The 18024-nt window shown below is 38.0% G+C and overlaps 1 protein-coding gene across 1 annotated transcript in view; it reads left to right on the top strand.

Moving 5' to 3' along the window:
* The window catches only part of DPY19L1 (dpy-19 like C-mannosyltransferase 1), a 116495-nt gene that overhangs the window by 47521 nt on the left and 50950 nt on the right, over positions 1 to 18024 (top strand). Inside the window, exon 7 of the mRNA XM_027863955.1 lies at positions 2329 to 2386. Within this exon, the coding sequence (XP_027719756.1) occupies positions 2329 to 2386 (58 nt within the window). The remainder of the gene's footprint in view (positions 1 to 2328; positions 2387 to 18024) is intronic.

Here is an 18024-nt window from a genome sequence, read left to right as displayed (position 1 = left end):
TTCACCCTTTCTGGATGCCACCAGCTGGTGAGATTTTTTCTCACATCCAGTATTCCTGTTCCTTCTTTAGCTCTCATGATTTCGTCACCTGTCTTATGCCCTCTTGGTGTAGATACATGCCTGTTCCCCACACCAATGTCCTTTAAGTTCTTTGAAGACAGGGGTTGGTTTGTTTTGGACTTTTTGTGCCCAATCCAGCATTAAGAACCAATCCAGTGACAAAGAATTAGGTTTAAGAACCAACCTTTCCTTGTGCATGGGTGAGAGAAAGAGAGAGAGACAAGCAGGCTGAAATTTAGAATTCTCTCTCCAGAATAGTAAGTTTTGCACAAAGATGTTTTATGCATTCACATGAGCAAAGAAAGTAGTCAAAGATAATTTGTGGCTTATAAAGGTGGGAAAGGAGCATCATCCTCAGGAGCTGCAGTTGTCCTCACCTCCTGGGTCTCTTCACATTTTTTTAATCGGCTGGGCCATGCACGTGCTGTTTTGTGAACAAAGAAGCCTTTGAAGGTTCTGGTCATCTTTTGGTTCTGGAGATCATCTGCCTTCTCACAGTCAGGCTGGCTGCCCAGTGAAGAAGTAGAGCTTTTTACTGCTCAGTGGATAGTCAATGCCTCGTCACAATGGGTGTTTAACAAATGTTGGGGAAATGACGTTAGCACTGACTGCTCCAGACTTTCGAAGATTCATGCAGATGCCATAGTGATGGCATATGAGCCCAGGTGTTTGTCATTCCTTTGTAGGTTTTTTGTTCATCAGTGTGCATTTATGACGTGTCGACTAGGCACCAGGTACTGTGCTTAGTGCTGACGATGCAAAATAGGTCAAAAGATAGCTCCTTCTTATCACGTCCTAGAGTAACAAATGTGGAAGGAGTTTTAGTGATTTTCTAGGTTTATACTTTGTAGAATTAGATTTGGAATTAGCATCAACATTATAGTTGAAACCATATGAATGAATGAGCATGCGTTTTAACTAAGGTCACATGAGTAAATGCAGTAAATAAAAGCCAGCTTCTCTGAGGGTAGATAGTTAGTATGTTTAAACCTTGAAACTTTAAAAAAAATTCTAAGTCAAGAAATATATTTTTTCTGACAGTTGGTGCTCATGTTGTGGAGCAGTTTTATAGACGTTGCCTTTTTCAGAAATGGAGACTCACTTTAGTAAGTGTCAAGTGTAACAGAAAATATATTTCAAAATCATTTTAATCATAACAAGAATTTCTTTGAGCTGAGTAAAAAGGCTCAGAATGCTGCATGTAACTCCCTAAAAGGCTATACAGTCCCCCTCCCTAGCCCATCATCATTTGTAAAAGTCAAGTCTGTGTTCAGTGGCAGGAGAGGATTCTTGCTGATAGAGAGAAGACCACCTTAGGGTACATGGATCAGAGGACCACTTTAAAGGTGGTTTTTCTTGTCAGTCAAAAGCTCACCATGTGTTTCACCATTGGGACCCCCATAGGTTGGGTGGTACTGAGTAACTGTGATATCCTGGGCCAGAGGCTATCCAGTTATTCCACCCAGCTGGGAGTGAAAGAGGATTACCTTTCCTCATCCTTCACATTTCATACTAGGCCTAGAAGGAAGCCGGATGTTGTAAATGAGAAGATTTACTCCTCAGGGTGAGACTTAAGAAGGTGGAATACTTCTTTGTGTTCACTGAGAGTGCTACATAATGGGACGGCCAGAGATAAGATCCCTGCTTTGCAGTTTCTTAGCCCTGTGGTTTTATTTTTCCTCCCATAATTTCATAAAAGCTGGGAAAGGTAAAGGACTCGGTTTTTCTTTAAAAGTAAATAATGAGGGGGCAGCTAGGTGGCACAGTGAATAGAGCTCTGGCCTTGGATTCAGGAGGACCTGAGTTCAAATCCAGCCTCAGACACTTAACCCTTACTAGCTGTGTGACCCTGGGCAAGTCACTTAACCCCAATCGCCTCACCAAAAAAAAAAAAAAAAAAAAGCAAAAAAAAAGTAATCAGTGATATTGTGTTTGTATTGAAAGGACTACAAGTGTTTCTTGTTGGTATATTGTTTATTTGTTTGATTTCTTTTTAGCATTGAGTATTTGTCAGTATGGAAAATTACTTTTTTGTTGTTTTTACAAAAGAAGCTGAAATAATATTCTTTGGGAAATGAATTGCAGGTCAATTTCTGTTGTGAATTCCACAAATTTTTTTGTTGTTGAATTCAAGTTGTGCTTTATTAAATTCTGCTTTAAGTAGGTGAGGAAATCTTTTTTTGTTATATCAAGATTTTGTTATAATAAAATTTGATCCGAATTCATGTTGTACTTGAATTACATTGACATATACTCATCTTTTCACAGTGGGAGTCGACTGGGAGGCCTAGTTACAGTATTGTGCTTCTTTTTCAACCATGGAGAGGTAAGTATTATAGAAATGAGTTTCTAGTAATTGGGAGATAATTTTCTTTATTAAATAAACAGTGCATCCTTAATGTAAATATAGTTTAATATGTGGAATAAACTTTAAATTTATTTTTATATATCATATTTAAATTATAATTGCCTATATGAAAACTAGATAACTTGATGACTATTAAATGTTTTGTTAGAGTAAGTAACTCTTCCAGTATTTTTATCTAACTTATCATCCTTTATCTCTTTTGCCCTTTTTGGCTAAACTTCTTGAAAAGGCCATCTGCAGTAAGTCCCTCCGCTTTTTCTCTTCTCACTCTCTTCTTAACCCCTTGCCTTCCACCCAAACTGCTCTCTCCACGTTTACCAGTGATCTCTTAGTTGCCAGATCCAGTGGCCTTCACTCCATCCTCCTTCGCCTTGACCTCTCTGCAGCCTTTGACACTGTTGATCCTCTTGTCTCTCTTGGTTTTTGGGACATGCCTTTCCTGGTTCTCCTCCTACCTCTCTGACTGCTCCTTCTCAGTTTCCTTTGCATGAGCCTCATCCAGCTCCCGCTCTCTAACAGGAAGTGTCCGTTGGGCGTCTGTCCTGGGCCCTCTTTTCTTCTTCTGCATTACTTGATTTGGTGATGTCATCATCTACCTTGGATTTAATTGTTCTATGTTGATGATTCCCAAATCTAGCTGTCCTGCCCTAGCCTTTCTGCTGACCTCCAGCCTTCCATCTCCAGCTGTCTCAGGCATCTCAAACTGGACGTCCAGTGGACACCTGAAACTCAGCATGTCTAAAGCAGGACTCGTGATCTTTCTCCTAAAACCTCCCCCTCTCCTCCCTTCCCTATCATTGTTGAAGGGACCACCTTCCTCCTTTTTCCTCTGATGCTGCCATCACTCTGGTGTGGGCCCTTACACCTGGATTATTGCAGTAGCCTGCCTGGTGGGTCAGCCTACCTCAGGTCTCCCCACTCCATTCAGTGAGTAAAGTGATTTTCTTAAAAGTGCAGGTCTGACCATGTCATGCACACTTCTATTCAGCAAACTCCATACCTCTCTGGATCAAATACAAAATCTTGTACGCAGCATTCCAGGTAGAACCAATGACACTGACCAAGACACTTCATCTCTTACCTCCAGGCCTTGTCTCTGGACTGTCCCCTATGCCTGGAATGCTCTCATAGTAGGTAGTAAGCATATAGCAGGTACTTAATAAATGTTTATTGATTGATTGATTAATAAATAATGGGTCCTTGTGAAATCTTTCTATAGTTTTTAAACCTTAAAACTATGATAGATCAGATTATGTAGGTGTGATAGGACGATACACAACCCTTTTTGGGTAATGCAAACTAACTTTTCTTCCTACAGTTGATATGTACTTTATTTCTGCCAGACTCTGGCTTGTCATGCCAATTTTTCATAGAAATCAAGATAATCCTTCATTATACTCATTAGTTAAGTAAGTGGAGCAGACTCGATCTGTTTGACCTTTTAGGCCTTTGGTCCCATGATTCCACTGAAAGGATCTCCCCCCTCTTAGGATAATCTAACATTTTGTTTATCCCATTTGTAGGTTGCCTCATATTCTGGTTACTTGTGTTCACATCTTCTCTCTGCTCTCAGGCTACAAATTCTTTCAAGCATGTTGTGGGTTTTATGCGTCTTTGTGTCCCTTACAGTTCTTGAATGAATGCATGAAATTCAGAAAAAATCTACAGTATTTCCTTAAAAGGGCAACATGATGCAATGGAAAGATCAATGGACTTGAAGTCAGAGGCTTTGGGTTCAAATCTCAGCTCTTCCACTTACTACCTATGTGACCTTGGGCAAGTCATTTTTATCTCTCAGTTCCTCAGATTCCTCATCTAAAAAATTATTCAGTTGGACCACATGACTTCTGAGTTTCCTTCTAGCTTTAAGTCTCTGTTCCTATTTTCCTAAATAGAAATAAATTTGTAAATTCAGATTTGTAATTCTGAAAATTACAGATTTTCTCTTAAGTGTACAAACTAAATTTTCAGAGTTTAAAGAGGTTCTGACACTGAAAACTTTCTGGAAATAATAGTTTCATTTATTCAGGAAAAAAAGTCTTTAAAAATATGGGTAAATTCTCTTCATTAAGCTAATATTAATTAGATACTTCATATAGGATTCCTGTAGTGTTAGAGGCAAAGAGATCTTGGAAATCCCCTTCTCAAATTTTACATAAGAGGAAATTGAGGTCAAGAGAGGGAGAGTTACTTACTCAAGAGAGTCACATGGCTGATTAGTGAAAGAGCTGAGCTAGTGAAAACCCCTGGGTTCCAAACTTTGAAGTTTTTAATTTGGATACATTCAGTTCATTGTCTTGTTTTGGAGAAGAAAGAAAAAAAACGCAGGTAAAATTTTTGTCTGACCTCTTTGGCCGTTTATGCTTCAGTACTTAAAGGATGTGTGATTTTGTTAGCGTAGGTGCTGCCTCCACCAAAGGAGAAAGTGAATCATTTCATGAATTGATCTGACCAGCAAAATTCATCACCTGCTGGGCAACCTTCTCACAGTGAACCTATCCACACTGGTTAGGTTGCCTCTTACAAATTAGATAGAGCCTCCCAGCATGCCTTGGGTTTCACTACCACTGCCTTGGAGGATCTAGGGTAACCTCTACATGATGTTGAAGTATGGGAAGTGGAGGAAAGCTTTTTATACCTTTGATAAATTAATGAAGGCGATTCTTTATATACCTGTATAATTCACATATGTAGACTTTCAGGCAATTGCATGGGTAGCTAAAACAAAAATCCCCTGCAGAAATGGCTTCACATTTATAGGAATTTGTGGTGGTGTAGGGGTGGGCACCGAATCCACTGATAGAAACTGGCCACTTTCTAATTCTCTGCTAGTTCATTAATACAACTGCCTCTTCAGAAGGATGGACTGAATAATTTCTATTCATCATTTAGTAATCTATATTCTGGGGAACGGGACTTCCTGCTTAGCTAGGAAGGTCCTCAGATGAAGGATAGTCTTCCATATTCAGTGCTTTTTATCTGTGTAAGACCCAAGGGAGTTTGCCCTCTTCAAACATAACCTTTGAGCATTCTAGTGACTCCCTATGGCCTCCAGGATCACATGTAGACTCCTCTTTGGCTTGAATATCACCTGGCCTGTTCTTACTCCTTACTGCCCTCCACGTTCTCTCAGATTTAGTGACACTGGCCTCTTTGCTGTTCCATCTCCCCACTCTGGGCATTTAAAAATATTTTATTTTTAATTTATGGAATAAAACAAACATTTCCGTAACATAATATAATAAAAAATTGTACATGAAACTGCAAATCTGTTATGTACAACTTGCTATTCCTTTTAAATACCTAATAAACTTAGAATGTAAATTTCTTTTTTTCCTTCTTCCTTTTTTGTTCTCCCTTCCCACTGCCCAGCCTAGAGATTTCTCCATTACACACAAATAGGTATATGTATATATGTAAAATTGATTTATACATACTTCTGTTTATCAGCTCTTTCTCTGGATGCAGATAATGTCTTTCTTCATGTGTCCTTTATTTTTAATTTGTGCGGTTATAATTGTCAAAATGACTCATTCACTCAAAGTTGTTCTTAAAACAGTACTGCTGTTACTGTGTACAGTGTTCTCTTGGTTCTACTTATTTCTCTCTTCACCATTTCTTGCAAGTCATACCATGCCTTTCTAAGATCATTGAGCTCATCATTTCTTATAGCACAGTAGCATTTCATCACAACCATACACCACAGCTTTTATAGCCATTCCGCAATTGACAGGGATCCCTGTAGTTTCCAGTTCTTTGCCAGCACAGAGAGAGAACTGCTATAAAATTCCCATTCATATTCAAAGTTATGATTACTATTTGTGAATTTCTCTCTGTCTTATTTTTACTCAATATTTTCTTTCTCATTCTCTCTTTTTACCCTATTCCTGTTACCTTATCTTCTCCCCCTGCCATTACCCTCCCTCTCCCCCAACCCTTCCAATCCCAATCCACACACCCCTCCAAAAGCCCCTGTCCTGTCTTCTCCTGCTACCCTCCCAAATCCCATCTACAGACCCCTCTAAAAGTCCCTCCCCCACCCTGTCCCCCAGGTTTCTCACCTCTCTTCATGTTCAGAAGACTTCTACACCCTTCCAGATGTACACATTGTTTCCCCTTCAACCCAGATGAGAGGAAGGTTCCAACATTACCAGCCATCCACCCCCCCCCCACTGTTTACTCTATATTAGTTCTCCCTTTCATGCCCCATGTTTATAATATAATTGCTGCCTTTTACCTTTTCCTACCCAATGTTTTTTAGGATCACCCCATCATATATAACTCAGCCCCAACCTTTTTTTTTCAAACTGCCTTAGTAATGATGATAGTTTTAAGAATACTCATAACATTTGCACATGTATGATAAGTAAACAGTTTGACCTTAATGAGTGCCTTACAATTAGTCTTTAATGTAATTCTTTATATTCTCTATCATTTATATCAAATTTTCCATTGAGTTCTGGTCTTTTTGTTACAGACACATGAAAATCTTTCAGTTTGTCAACTGTCCATTTTTTTTTTTTCATTCAGGATTATATTCAGTTTTGCTGGGTAAGTTATTCTTGGACTCACCTCCAGCTCTTTTGCTCTTCAAAATATAATGTTCCAAGACCTATGGTCTTTTAGAGTAGAAGCTGCTAGGTCTTATGAAATCCTGGTTATATTTCTGCAGTATTAAAATTTTTTCTTATTGCTTGCAATATTTTCTCTTTAACCTAGGATTTTTGAAACTTGAATATGACATTCCTGTAAGTTTTCCTCCTGTAATCTCTTTCAGGTAGTAAATGGTAGATTTTTTTTTCCTATTTCTACTTTACCCTCTTGTTCTAGAATGTCAAGGCATTTTTCCTTAATTTCTTATAATATTGTATCCAAGTTTTTTTTTTTTATCATAACCTTCAAGTAGTTTGGCAATTCTTATATTGTCTCTCCTCTATCTTCTCTCCAGATCGGTGTTTTTCTGAGATGTTTCACGTTCTCTTCTGTTTTTTGTAGTGTTATTATTTCTTGGTGTCTTACAGCATCATTCAATTCCTCTTCCCCAAGACTAGTTTTCAAGAAATTATTTTCTTCCTTAAGATTTTGAATCTTTTTCCAATTGGCTAACTTTCTTTTCATAATTTTCTGGATTGCTTTTTTCCCCTAATTTTTCCTCTATCTCTCTTATTTTATTTTTGAATTCCTTTTTAAGTTCTTCCAAGAACTCTTTTTGGGCTTGTGACCATATGATATTATTCTTTAGGGTAGGGGTAGCTTTTTAAAATCTCATTATCTTCCTCTGAATATGAATCCAGATCTTATACACCAGAGTAGCTATCTGTGGTCGGATTCTTTTTTGTTTGCTTACTCTTTTTTATTTTTATTTTGTTTTATTTTAAGTAGCTTATTATTTTAATTAGGTTTTAATCTCGAGTTGTGGGTAATGTTGCCCTAGGCCTCAGGTCCTCCTTACTGTTATTTTCTGAATTCTGTCCATGGGTTCAACCTCAGGGACTCCTCTCCTTCCCCAAGCCACAGTTAGGGCCCCCAGCCTTACTGTTCCAAAAATGTTCTTGCTCTCAGCAGTACAGTTCCACATTCACTGGATGTGTGCTCGCTTCTCCCCAGTCATAGCCACAGCCAGGGAACATGTATAGTTAGCACTACTGGGCTGGGTTTCTGGCCATTTTCTCTGGGTGTCCCCCATACCTGGAATTCTCTTCCTCCTCATTGCCATGTCTTTGACTTCCTTCAAGTTCCAGCTGAAATCCCAGGAAACCTTTCCCAGTCTTCCTTATGGTTAGTACTTTCTTCAGCTTTTCTTGCCTAGATGTTATTTGTACATAGTTGTTTACATGTTGTGTTCCCCCACTAGACTGTGAACTCTTTATGGACAGACTGGGTTGTGTCCTTTTTACCTCAACATCACAGCATTTTTTTCTTCTTTTTTCCTAATCTGGCATTTACTTAAATCTTTGCTTTAACCAGGCAATGATCTGACTTCACATAAATGACTAATTCTGGGATAAGTGCTATATCTGCAACTAGCCTTTTCTTGTGTGTTAATATATAGTTAGTCTTATTTTGGGGGCTGTCATACAGTGATGAGAACTGAGTTCATAGCAAAAACAAAAAAAAAAACAGAGAGAGAGCATATCCATTTTGTTTTCAGTTAGTAAGTTCTGCTGTACCAAGATCAGTGGCACAGTTGTTATAATTTCATGGAATCAATGTTTTAGGGGACACTTATCCATTGGAATAGGATGAAATAATTAGAAGCTAGGAAAAAAATGTTCCAGATCCCTGATTGGTGAATGTGGACAGTAATAGAGATGTGCAGCAGAAATCTTGAAGCCTCAGCAGCCAAGTACTAGTGAGAGAGTCATATGCTAAATGAGGTGATCTGATGTGCCATCCTCTGTGCGTGCCAGGAGATGTCAACTTTTAGTCTGGGTTTATTTTTGGTTGTTGTTATTTTTAATTTCATGTGATGTGTATATTTTCCCCAAGTCTGTTCATTTCTTGGCAATACAATTAGATGTATTAAATTAAAATTGTGTGCTCCTACCTGTAAGATCACTTTGTCATTCTTTTGTCCCCTCCTACCAAAAGATGCAATAAAACACTGAGATACAATTTAGCTGAACTGAGAAAATCAAATGGATTGTGTCAGTTACCTAAGGACAGCTTTTGTAATTGTTACAGATATTTAAACAAAACTGACATTTTGTGCAGTGATATGGAATATAATTTGGGAATACAAGATGTAATATCAGATAAACTAGTGATAAAAATAATTAATTATTAACTCTGCCAAGAATGTACTTTTAATTTTGTTTTCAGGAATTTTTTATACTTCTTCATTTCTTGGTTTTGTTTATATATGATCATTATAAAGAATTCCATTCTAGCAGAAGGATCAGTGAAGCTGCCTAAAGAAATACTGTTTTACTAGATGTGATCAATTACTAATTGCTACTGCGGTTACCTAGAACAGTTCTGTTATCCCGAATGAATGAGTGATTTATTTGGTATAAAATGACTCAGTTGTGATCTGAGGCTTGCTTTTTTCCTATATTTTTATTCAGCTTACTATGTAATATTGGATAAATCTATAATTCATGATAATATCTGATAATTTTTTAAAATTATTTTAAAATTTTTGCTATAATTTATGTCACTGAGATTTTATGTGAAAAAAAATGCTCTGATAAAATGGAACTAGAAATATGTAATGTGAAGTGACCAAATTCTAAAATCTTTAGTAACGTAATTGCAGTGTTTAATGGTATAGGGTAAAAAGTAAAAGTATTTAAGTTATAGATTTGATTTTAAAAGTATCTTATGCATTGCATATATGTTTTCCTTTAACATTTTATTTTTATTATGTTTCAACTTTACATTGAAAAACAGCAGCTTTGTAACAAATAGTCTCCTTAATGAATAACTTACTGTCCCTATATTACAATATAGGAAACAAGGATTCAATCTCATAAAATGTTACATGATGCTTATTAGAAGTACTTTCTTCTTTTTTTTTAAACTGTAGCCTCTTGTGAAATTTATAGAGTAAGATGCAGACTTGCTTTTTTACATAAAATTCAAGAATATTTAGTTTGATATGCACATATCTTAATTGCAAAAGAAGATCCTCTTTATTTGAGACTGAACACGGAAAAGTTCATTCCTTAGTAGTTCTGAACATTTGAGACTGCGATATTAAAATAGACATTTGCATACTATAAAATGCTTAGTCGTATTGTGTTATAAAATCAGCATGGCGTGGTGGATAGTGTACAGGGCTTGGAGTGAGACAGAACTGGATTCCAGGCCTACCTGGGTCACTTACCTGAGTAGGGGTAGTCAGTGACTTAGCCTTGGTGTCGAATGCCATGCCCCAGAACTTAACCTCTTAAGTTGTAGTCAGCTTTTGATTCCTGGTGATTAGAGGGACTTCATAGTCCTGGCATTTCTTATGCTGAGGAAATGAGGGTTAGAAGCCTTTGTTTATATAATTTGTTCCTCTGCATGGACTTTTCAGAGAGACTTTGAACACTTTAAACATGATCTTCTTAGCCCTGATATCATTCTTGTGTGGCAGGTAGGTGGTAAATACTACTATCCCCACTTTGCAGATGCAGACAATTGAGGCATTGAAAGAGTTAAGTTGCCGGCTCCAGGCCCTGCACAGGGAGGAGAATCCTGATCTCCTGATTCCCCACTAATCTCTCCAAACTCCTCAGCACATGGAATTCTCAGGTAGGGAAATAGGATTTCACAGATGATATTATCATTTTTTCCTGAAGGAACGATACAAAATCCTTCTCTGCTAGCTTGTGGAGTATTTTCCTCTTTTTCATTGTCATCGTGCTCTTAGAGACTCCTAGTATGGATTTTTGCTAAGAGTTGGCCTAATTGGTATAAGGTTCTGAGGAAGGAAAAACCAGTGTCATCAAAACTTTGATGCTGCTTTTATATTTTATACATCATTTGGGTAATTATTTCATGATTTTGGTTTCCCTGAGTTTTATGTTTACATCTATACTTAAAAGCTGGCTAGTTAATACTGCTAGCATCTCATTAGAGTCATTTCCCTTGTAAATGACACATAGCAAGGTTCAATAGTAGGTCCAGGACAACTTCTTTAATGTGGCTAATCCTGGAAACGCTGCAGAAACCCTGGATGTGGGCATGAGGAGACATTCTGTTGCTTTCTTCCTGCAGGATTCTGTGTCTGCCCTCACAAATGATCCAGGGCATTTATCCCTAGAGTAGGATGAATCTGAGTGAATTCCTAGGAATGCATTAGGTCTATAATGCATTATAGATTTCTTTTTATGGAATCTATACAGAATGTGTGCAGATTTTTATCCTTTTCCATTGTGTATAAGAAATTCTACAGATTAGTTTCAACACTACCCTGCTTGTCTGTCCTTCCCTACAAATTGCCTTCCATTCTCTGCATTAAAAAAAAAGAGAGAGATTTTTTTTGGCATCATTATCATACCTCTCTTTGTCTCCCCACTCCCACAATTAACAAAGTATTAAAAAAAACCCTTGTCATAAATGAATATAGTCATCTCAGCATTTTGTACTTTTTTTTAAAGCAATGTGAAAAGGAATTTTACAGTTCCATATAGAATCTTCTTTTTGTACTCTTTTGTATCTTCAAGTTCAGATTTAAAGAAAAGATGGTCTCTATGTTTAAGTTTACAGCAGATAAATTATATACCTAATTTACCTAAATTCTCATTATGCAAATTCTACTTTATATAAAGAAATCTACATTCCAAAAAAAAAAAAAAAACCAAACCAAACCACCTATGTTAACTATACCTACAGTCTTGTTTTCTCTCTGCTCCTGCCCCTTGGCTCATTTTTCTGTGGCCTCCCCCCACCCCCCAACAACAATAACAAAGCTAAAAAAAAAAACCCAACCCTCCAAGTAAAGACTGCCTCTCCAACTGGCACTGCCAGATCAGGGACTTGGCTTGAGACCTCTAGAATAGAGAGAGGGAAATCTTTTCCCTGCTCTGCTCAGCTGGCTGTGTTTGGGTACTGCATGTTTGTCTCTGGTGCCCGCTCATCACCCATCCTTTCCTGTCTGTGCCTGTGTCTTCCCCCTTCGTGTTCTTCCTCTCAGTTCTGGCCCCAGCCCCTGCACGTTTCTCCTTTTGCTCTTGCGTCTCTGTCCCTGGCCCCCATACGTCCTTACACTGTGTGCCAGCCCTCTCCCTCTGCAGACATGACACTCCCTTCCAGTCCACTTAGGTAAAGTGAGAAGATTCCATTGTGATTTAGAAATCTAGCTCTGATTTCACTTCATCCTAGGAGTTTATCAAAGGATTTGTCAGCAATGCAGAAGGCATAAACAGCAGGACCATGCCACTGTGGCTCATCGAGCATCGATGAGCTGCAGCCTGGGGATGCCTCCATGCACGTTCTGTACTCTGTCTTTGGCAACAAGTACTGGGCCTTTTCTAGTAAGAAAGGGCTGAAGCAGAGCAAACTTTAGATGCCCAAAGTGCCTGCTGCAAGTCACTTGTTGCACATCTGCTGTCTTGAAAATAAGCTCCTTAGGCTACTCGGATGCTTTTCTCTGAAGACAGGTGCCCATATCCCAGCATTAATTCAAGGTTAAAAAGTTATCATCAGAGCAGAGATGGTTCTGACCAGTCAGAGGCAATAGCTCGTTGCGGAACCAGTACATTAGCAGATTGTTGCAGGCCCTGACAACAGCCATTTTAAGGGAAAATCATCATGCAGACTCAGTAAAAGCATTGAGGAGTGTGCTGCAATGTGTGATTCACTCCTTCGTCTCATTTCTGTCACAAGCAGAAATGCCTTTAATTATTGAGGTGAATCTAAGGAATAATATAAGCAAAGAATTCAGAGAAATGTGAAGACTTGCATGAGGTGAGAGTGAAGAAAGCAGAGGCAGAAGAGCAGTCTATACAGCGCCTTATGTTACTTATCGTTGCACATGTATGTCTTATGTGTTGTTTATGTCACAGTAACATGAGTGGAGATGAAACTAATAAGCAGCAGAACTCGGGCCCAATGGAATGGTCAGCGAGATGATTCAAGTTGAAGCACAGAGCCTTTCTTTCTGAACTCTAGCACCTGAAAGTGGCATGTGCGATCCTTCTAATGAGTGCTTTGATAACAGTACAGTTGCTTTATTAGGTGGTTTTCTTTAAATCGTGGGGCAGATCTATGTTGAGTATGTTTTCAAAGCTGCTTGTTGAGAAGTGTCCACTGTCAGGAGAAATATATACAGTTTTTAAAAGCTGAAGTGAAGAAACCATTGAGAAGATTTTCTATTCATTAAAAATACATATCTCTTTATAATGTCAGTGTTAAGATTTTAACAAATGGATTGAAAAGTAAAGTTATTTAAATTTTAGGTTGTTTTAAGAGTCAGTCTTGAGAGATATGAAATATTTTACTTTTTTTCTATGCTGTTTATTAAATAATAGAATAAAAGCTTATAGGAAGTTAGTAGTGGGCAAATGGCCCTCTGAAAAACTGATTTGGATTATAGATAATTCTTCCCTAAGAATAAAGAAAGCTTAAAAAAAAGAAGTTGGGGACCTTTAGATGTTCACACAAATAGTTCCTGGGCCACACTGTGTGACTGCAAGCCCTAGAACACCATAGTCTCTGAAGAATCAAAGTGACCAGGGATTGAAAGAGAAATTGAAAGACTAATAGTGAAGGCAAGTAGATGTGAATATTTCTGATTATAAGGAAAAGTATAGTCAGAAAAGGGGGGGAGCCTGTTGTATAGTGAGAAGGATAAAAATTGGATCACTTGAGTTTTGCACAATTAGCCATGAAATGTAAAAAGACCTACAGAAAAGCTTCCATTTTGTTGGATGGATAGTCTATGAGATCTATGAGGACAGACAAGAGTCAAACAGAATGGAAAGGCGTATATGGATTTTGATCTGGGCTGTTGAAGGGGAAATAGTATGTACATCACTTGGATCAGTGACTCATTAGAGTATCAAATGTCTGACAGCTAATGAATAGATAAATCCAATTTTCAGGTCTGATTTAGGGCTATATAGAGCAATGGCTTAATAGTTTGTCTAGAGCAGAAAGGTCAGATGAGCACATTGCAGCGGCACTGCTCCTGAGTGCCCCAACAAGATTAAAATGTAATGGGGAAATATTAAACAAAGTGAATAAAAATACAATAGAATGTAGATATGTTTTACTAAGTCAATATTTAGCCCGCAGGGATTCTTAAGTACATTTTGTAGGCCTTATTTCTATTTGAGTTTGACATTACTGGTCCAGGGCAAAGATTCTTATAGAGAGCTTTGAACATTAAGCTAAAGAGTTTCGATTTTATCCTGTAGTAATTTGGGTCCATGAATTTGTTTTTTAAAAAATGTTTTTATAGTTACATTTCAGTATAATTGGTTTTCCGTGGAATCCTATGTATTTTATTTGATATATTTAAAGATATCCTTAGGAAAGGTTGATAGGCTTCACCGGACTCTCATAACATAAGAAAGGTAAAGAACCCTTGGTCTAAAACAGAGGTATTAAACCTACTGCCTACACGTTGATTGTTTTCAGATTGTAAGGTTTCTTGATAGGCATCCATGGAGCGTAACTTGAAGTTAAAAATATGATTTCCTATGTTTGGGATCACTGAAAGTACTGTACCAATTTCCTTCATAGAGCAAAACTCCTGAATTCAGCCCAATCAGAATGTTGAACACAATAACTAAAAATATAATGAGACATAGATAATGTTAATTTGTGGTTTTCTAAGTCAATATGGAAGACATTTCTGTTTAAATTTAACACTTTTGGTCTATAGGATTACTTTGTAGATAGACACCTGGTGCTTTAGGTGGATGAAGTGAAAAGAAAGAGAAGGTTGGATGAATAAGAACATTGCAAGTTGCTTTGGAGATGTAAAAATAGCAGAAAAACTTTAGACATTTTAAAAAAAATGTGGCAAAATGATATCCCACTTCACCTTCTCCCAGGACATATAGCCCTGAGCTAAAACCCCTGTACTTCATGACACAAGGTGGCTTCAACCCAACCCTTCTTCCTCTTGTGGACCTAACCTCTAATCAAACAATGCTCCAGTCTATGATTTTCCACTTACACATTGTAGCCTATCTATGTCTTCTCAACTGGTGTAATGCATGTCCGTGAACTGTGAAGGGTCCCACTAGCATTCTATACATCTTCCACTAGATGTTTGACACCATGTGAATGAAGGCCATTGAGGCACTGACGTTGCTCTCTTACCCCTCATTCTCTACGTGATTGACTCCCCTCTGCCCCCATTTCTGATCCCAAATCTCCTGAATGAAATATTTTGCACTTTTTGCACATAGCTCATTGTTAGTATTAAGTTGCAGCCTAGCAGGACCACCGTATGCCCCTCTGTTGCCCTTAGGGTCATCTGTAACTTTGATTTTTTTCAGATTGTGGGGTTTCTTGATGGGCATCCACGGAGCATCACCTGACATTAAAAAATATGCTTTCATGTTCAAGATTAGCTTGATATCATCGAAAGTACTATACTACTTCCCTCATGCAACCTAGCCTGTCCTCATCTTTGACTCAGTTTCTCGACTTGTCTCATTGTTTATCCGTGCTGCCTGCGCAGCACGACAAACAGCTGAACAATGGAGAAGCTATTTAAAAATTTCTATGACAAACACTTTCCCCTTTTAATGATAATGGAATCATCAACACAGATGGACTCTAACATTGCAATCTCTACTGCAGCATGAGGCCCTAGAGCAAGCAAAGATGGGAAGAGCAGCCACGTTAGATAGTGATGCCCTGGTGAGGTTTATCCTGAAGACGGCTCAGTGACTGGAGACAACCCAGTGCAAAGGGCATGGTGGGTACATTGCTCCGTGTATCTGAAAGGGGGCAAATACTAATTGCTTGGACAGTATCAAAGACTCAGTTCTTACTGAATAAGCAATCCAGAGAATATCAATAATTACATATCTGTAGGGCTACTTTTCTCTCTAATTTTTTAAAAATAACTGTTATTGTTTTTTTGTTTTCATGTTACCTACATTTCTCAACAATATATTGCTTCCTCTCACTGGGCCGGGAAGCCATCCCATATAAGAAAGAATTTTAAAAAAAGGGAGAAAATATCTCAGCAAAATATTGAATAAGCTTGACTTGATATGGAGTGGTTGACATGCATGGTCCCACCATCCCCATCCCCACCCCGTAAAGAAACAATGGGAGATCCCTTCCTACATTTCTTTTTTGGGGGCCAACTTTGGTATTATAATTTTGCAGAATTCCATTTTGCTGTGTTGTTCTCCTGTTTAAATTGTTCTAGTCTCTGTATATGTTGTTTTCAAATTCTATTTACATCACTTTGCATAATATAGAACTCTTCCCATGCTCTTCTGTATTCACTGTGGTCATCATTTCTCACCGTGCAATGACATTCTATTTTGTTCATATCACAAGTTGTTTATCTGTTCCCTAGTTGATGAAAATTTACTCCCCTCCAAGTTTTTTGCTATTATAAAAAGCGCTTTCCCCTTTTATATTTTGGGGTTTTGGGGGCCTTATGTCAGTGACCTCCTTGGGGCATATGTCTAGCAGTGGAATCTCTGGGTCATAGGGTATGGTCATTTCGAATGCTTTATTTTCATGATTCCAAATTGCTTTCTAGAATGATTATACTGGAAAAAAAAAAACAGTTCCTTAGTGTACCATTCTTCCTGCAAATCCTCCAACATTCATTATTCACATCTTTTTCCAATCTACTAGGAGCGAGATGAAACCTCACAGTTATTTTGTTTTGTATTTCTCTTGTCATTAATTATTTGAATCAATTTTTCATATGGTTGTTAATAGTTTGCATTTCTTCTTCTAGAACTTTTCATATCTTTTGACCACTTATTTTTTGAGGAATGGCTTTTGGTTTCAAATATTTCTGTTAGTTGCCAGTATGTCTTAGTTATCAGACCATTATTAGAGATATTTGGCACAAAGACTTTTTCCCAGTTGATTACTTCCTTCTTATCCTAGTTGCATTAATTTTGTGCATGCAAAAACTTTTCACTTCCATGTGTCTAAAAGATCTTTATGAGAATAAGATATGTACATATCAAAGAAATGAGGGAAGGCTTTAAAAATAGTAATAGCAGACCACATGTTTATAGCTATACTGTTGATTCAGTGGTGCAGAGATAAGAAGACCCGTAATGTTTATTGTTGGCTGGTAAAGAGCAGTTGATTTAGTAGAGGGAAACACTCTACTTCAACAAGTAGCACATTTATTGCAGGTGCTTCCATTCTCATCATCTACACTACTCCTAACACCATCCAGCTTTTGCTGCCGGGACTTCTGCATCTCTCAAACCCAGAGCCAATGGATGCTTCCATCTCAGTAGTCATTTACCTGAGCTCAAGATAGAAAGACGTAAAGAGACAGAACTGGCTATGTGCCACAACTCCCGTGGCTGGGTGCAAGATAGGACAGCTAGGTACCCTTCCCCAACCTGGTTCTCAGGGAGGCAGTTCAAGGTATCACCATGTCCTTGTAGCCTAAAAGGGAAGAGAGCAAATAGGGCAGGATGTCTATTTGACACTCATTCTGTTCAGGCTCATTCGGTCTCCTTATGACACTTGGCATCAGTTAAATTTCTATATGTAAGTATTAAAATTGAAATTGACGTCTTACTCCATCCATATTCCATTTTCAGAATCGGTAACTTGTTTAAATAGATTACTTTGGAATTGTTTTAATTGCTTTCATTTAGTAAGCCTCTATTAAGTGCCTACTAAGTGCCAGGCACTATTAGGCCCTGGGGATCCAAATATAAATATGAGACAATCTCTGCCCTCAAGGAGCTTATAGTCTACTGGGGGATATGGCATGTTCACAGAAAAGTACATATAGGACACATACACAGTAAATACACAGTTTTTGATGAGGGAGGATGACTAACAGTTGGGGGAATCAGAAAAGATCTTTTGAGAGGCAATATGGGGAAAGCAGATGGTATGGGAAACAGCAAACAGGCTGGGTTGGCTAGGATGTAGAGTTTGTGAAGGAGCATAATATGTAATCAGCCTGGAAAGATAGACTAGTGCTA

Source organism: Vombatus ursinus, unplaced genomic scaffold, assembly GCF_900497805.2.
Source record: "Vombatus ursinus unplaced genomic scaffold, bare-nosed wombat genome assembly UNPS02014773.1, whole genome shotgun sequence".
Classification (NCBI taxonomy): Eukaryota; Metazoa; Chordata; class Mammalia; order Diprotodontia; family Vombatidae; genus Vombatus; species Vombatus ursinus.
Note: the sequence above shows the minus strand (reverse complement) of the source record. Positions and strands in the feature narration are given on the sequence as shown.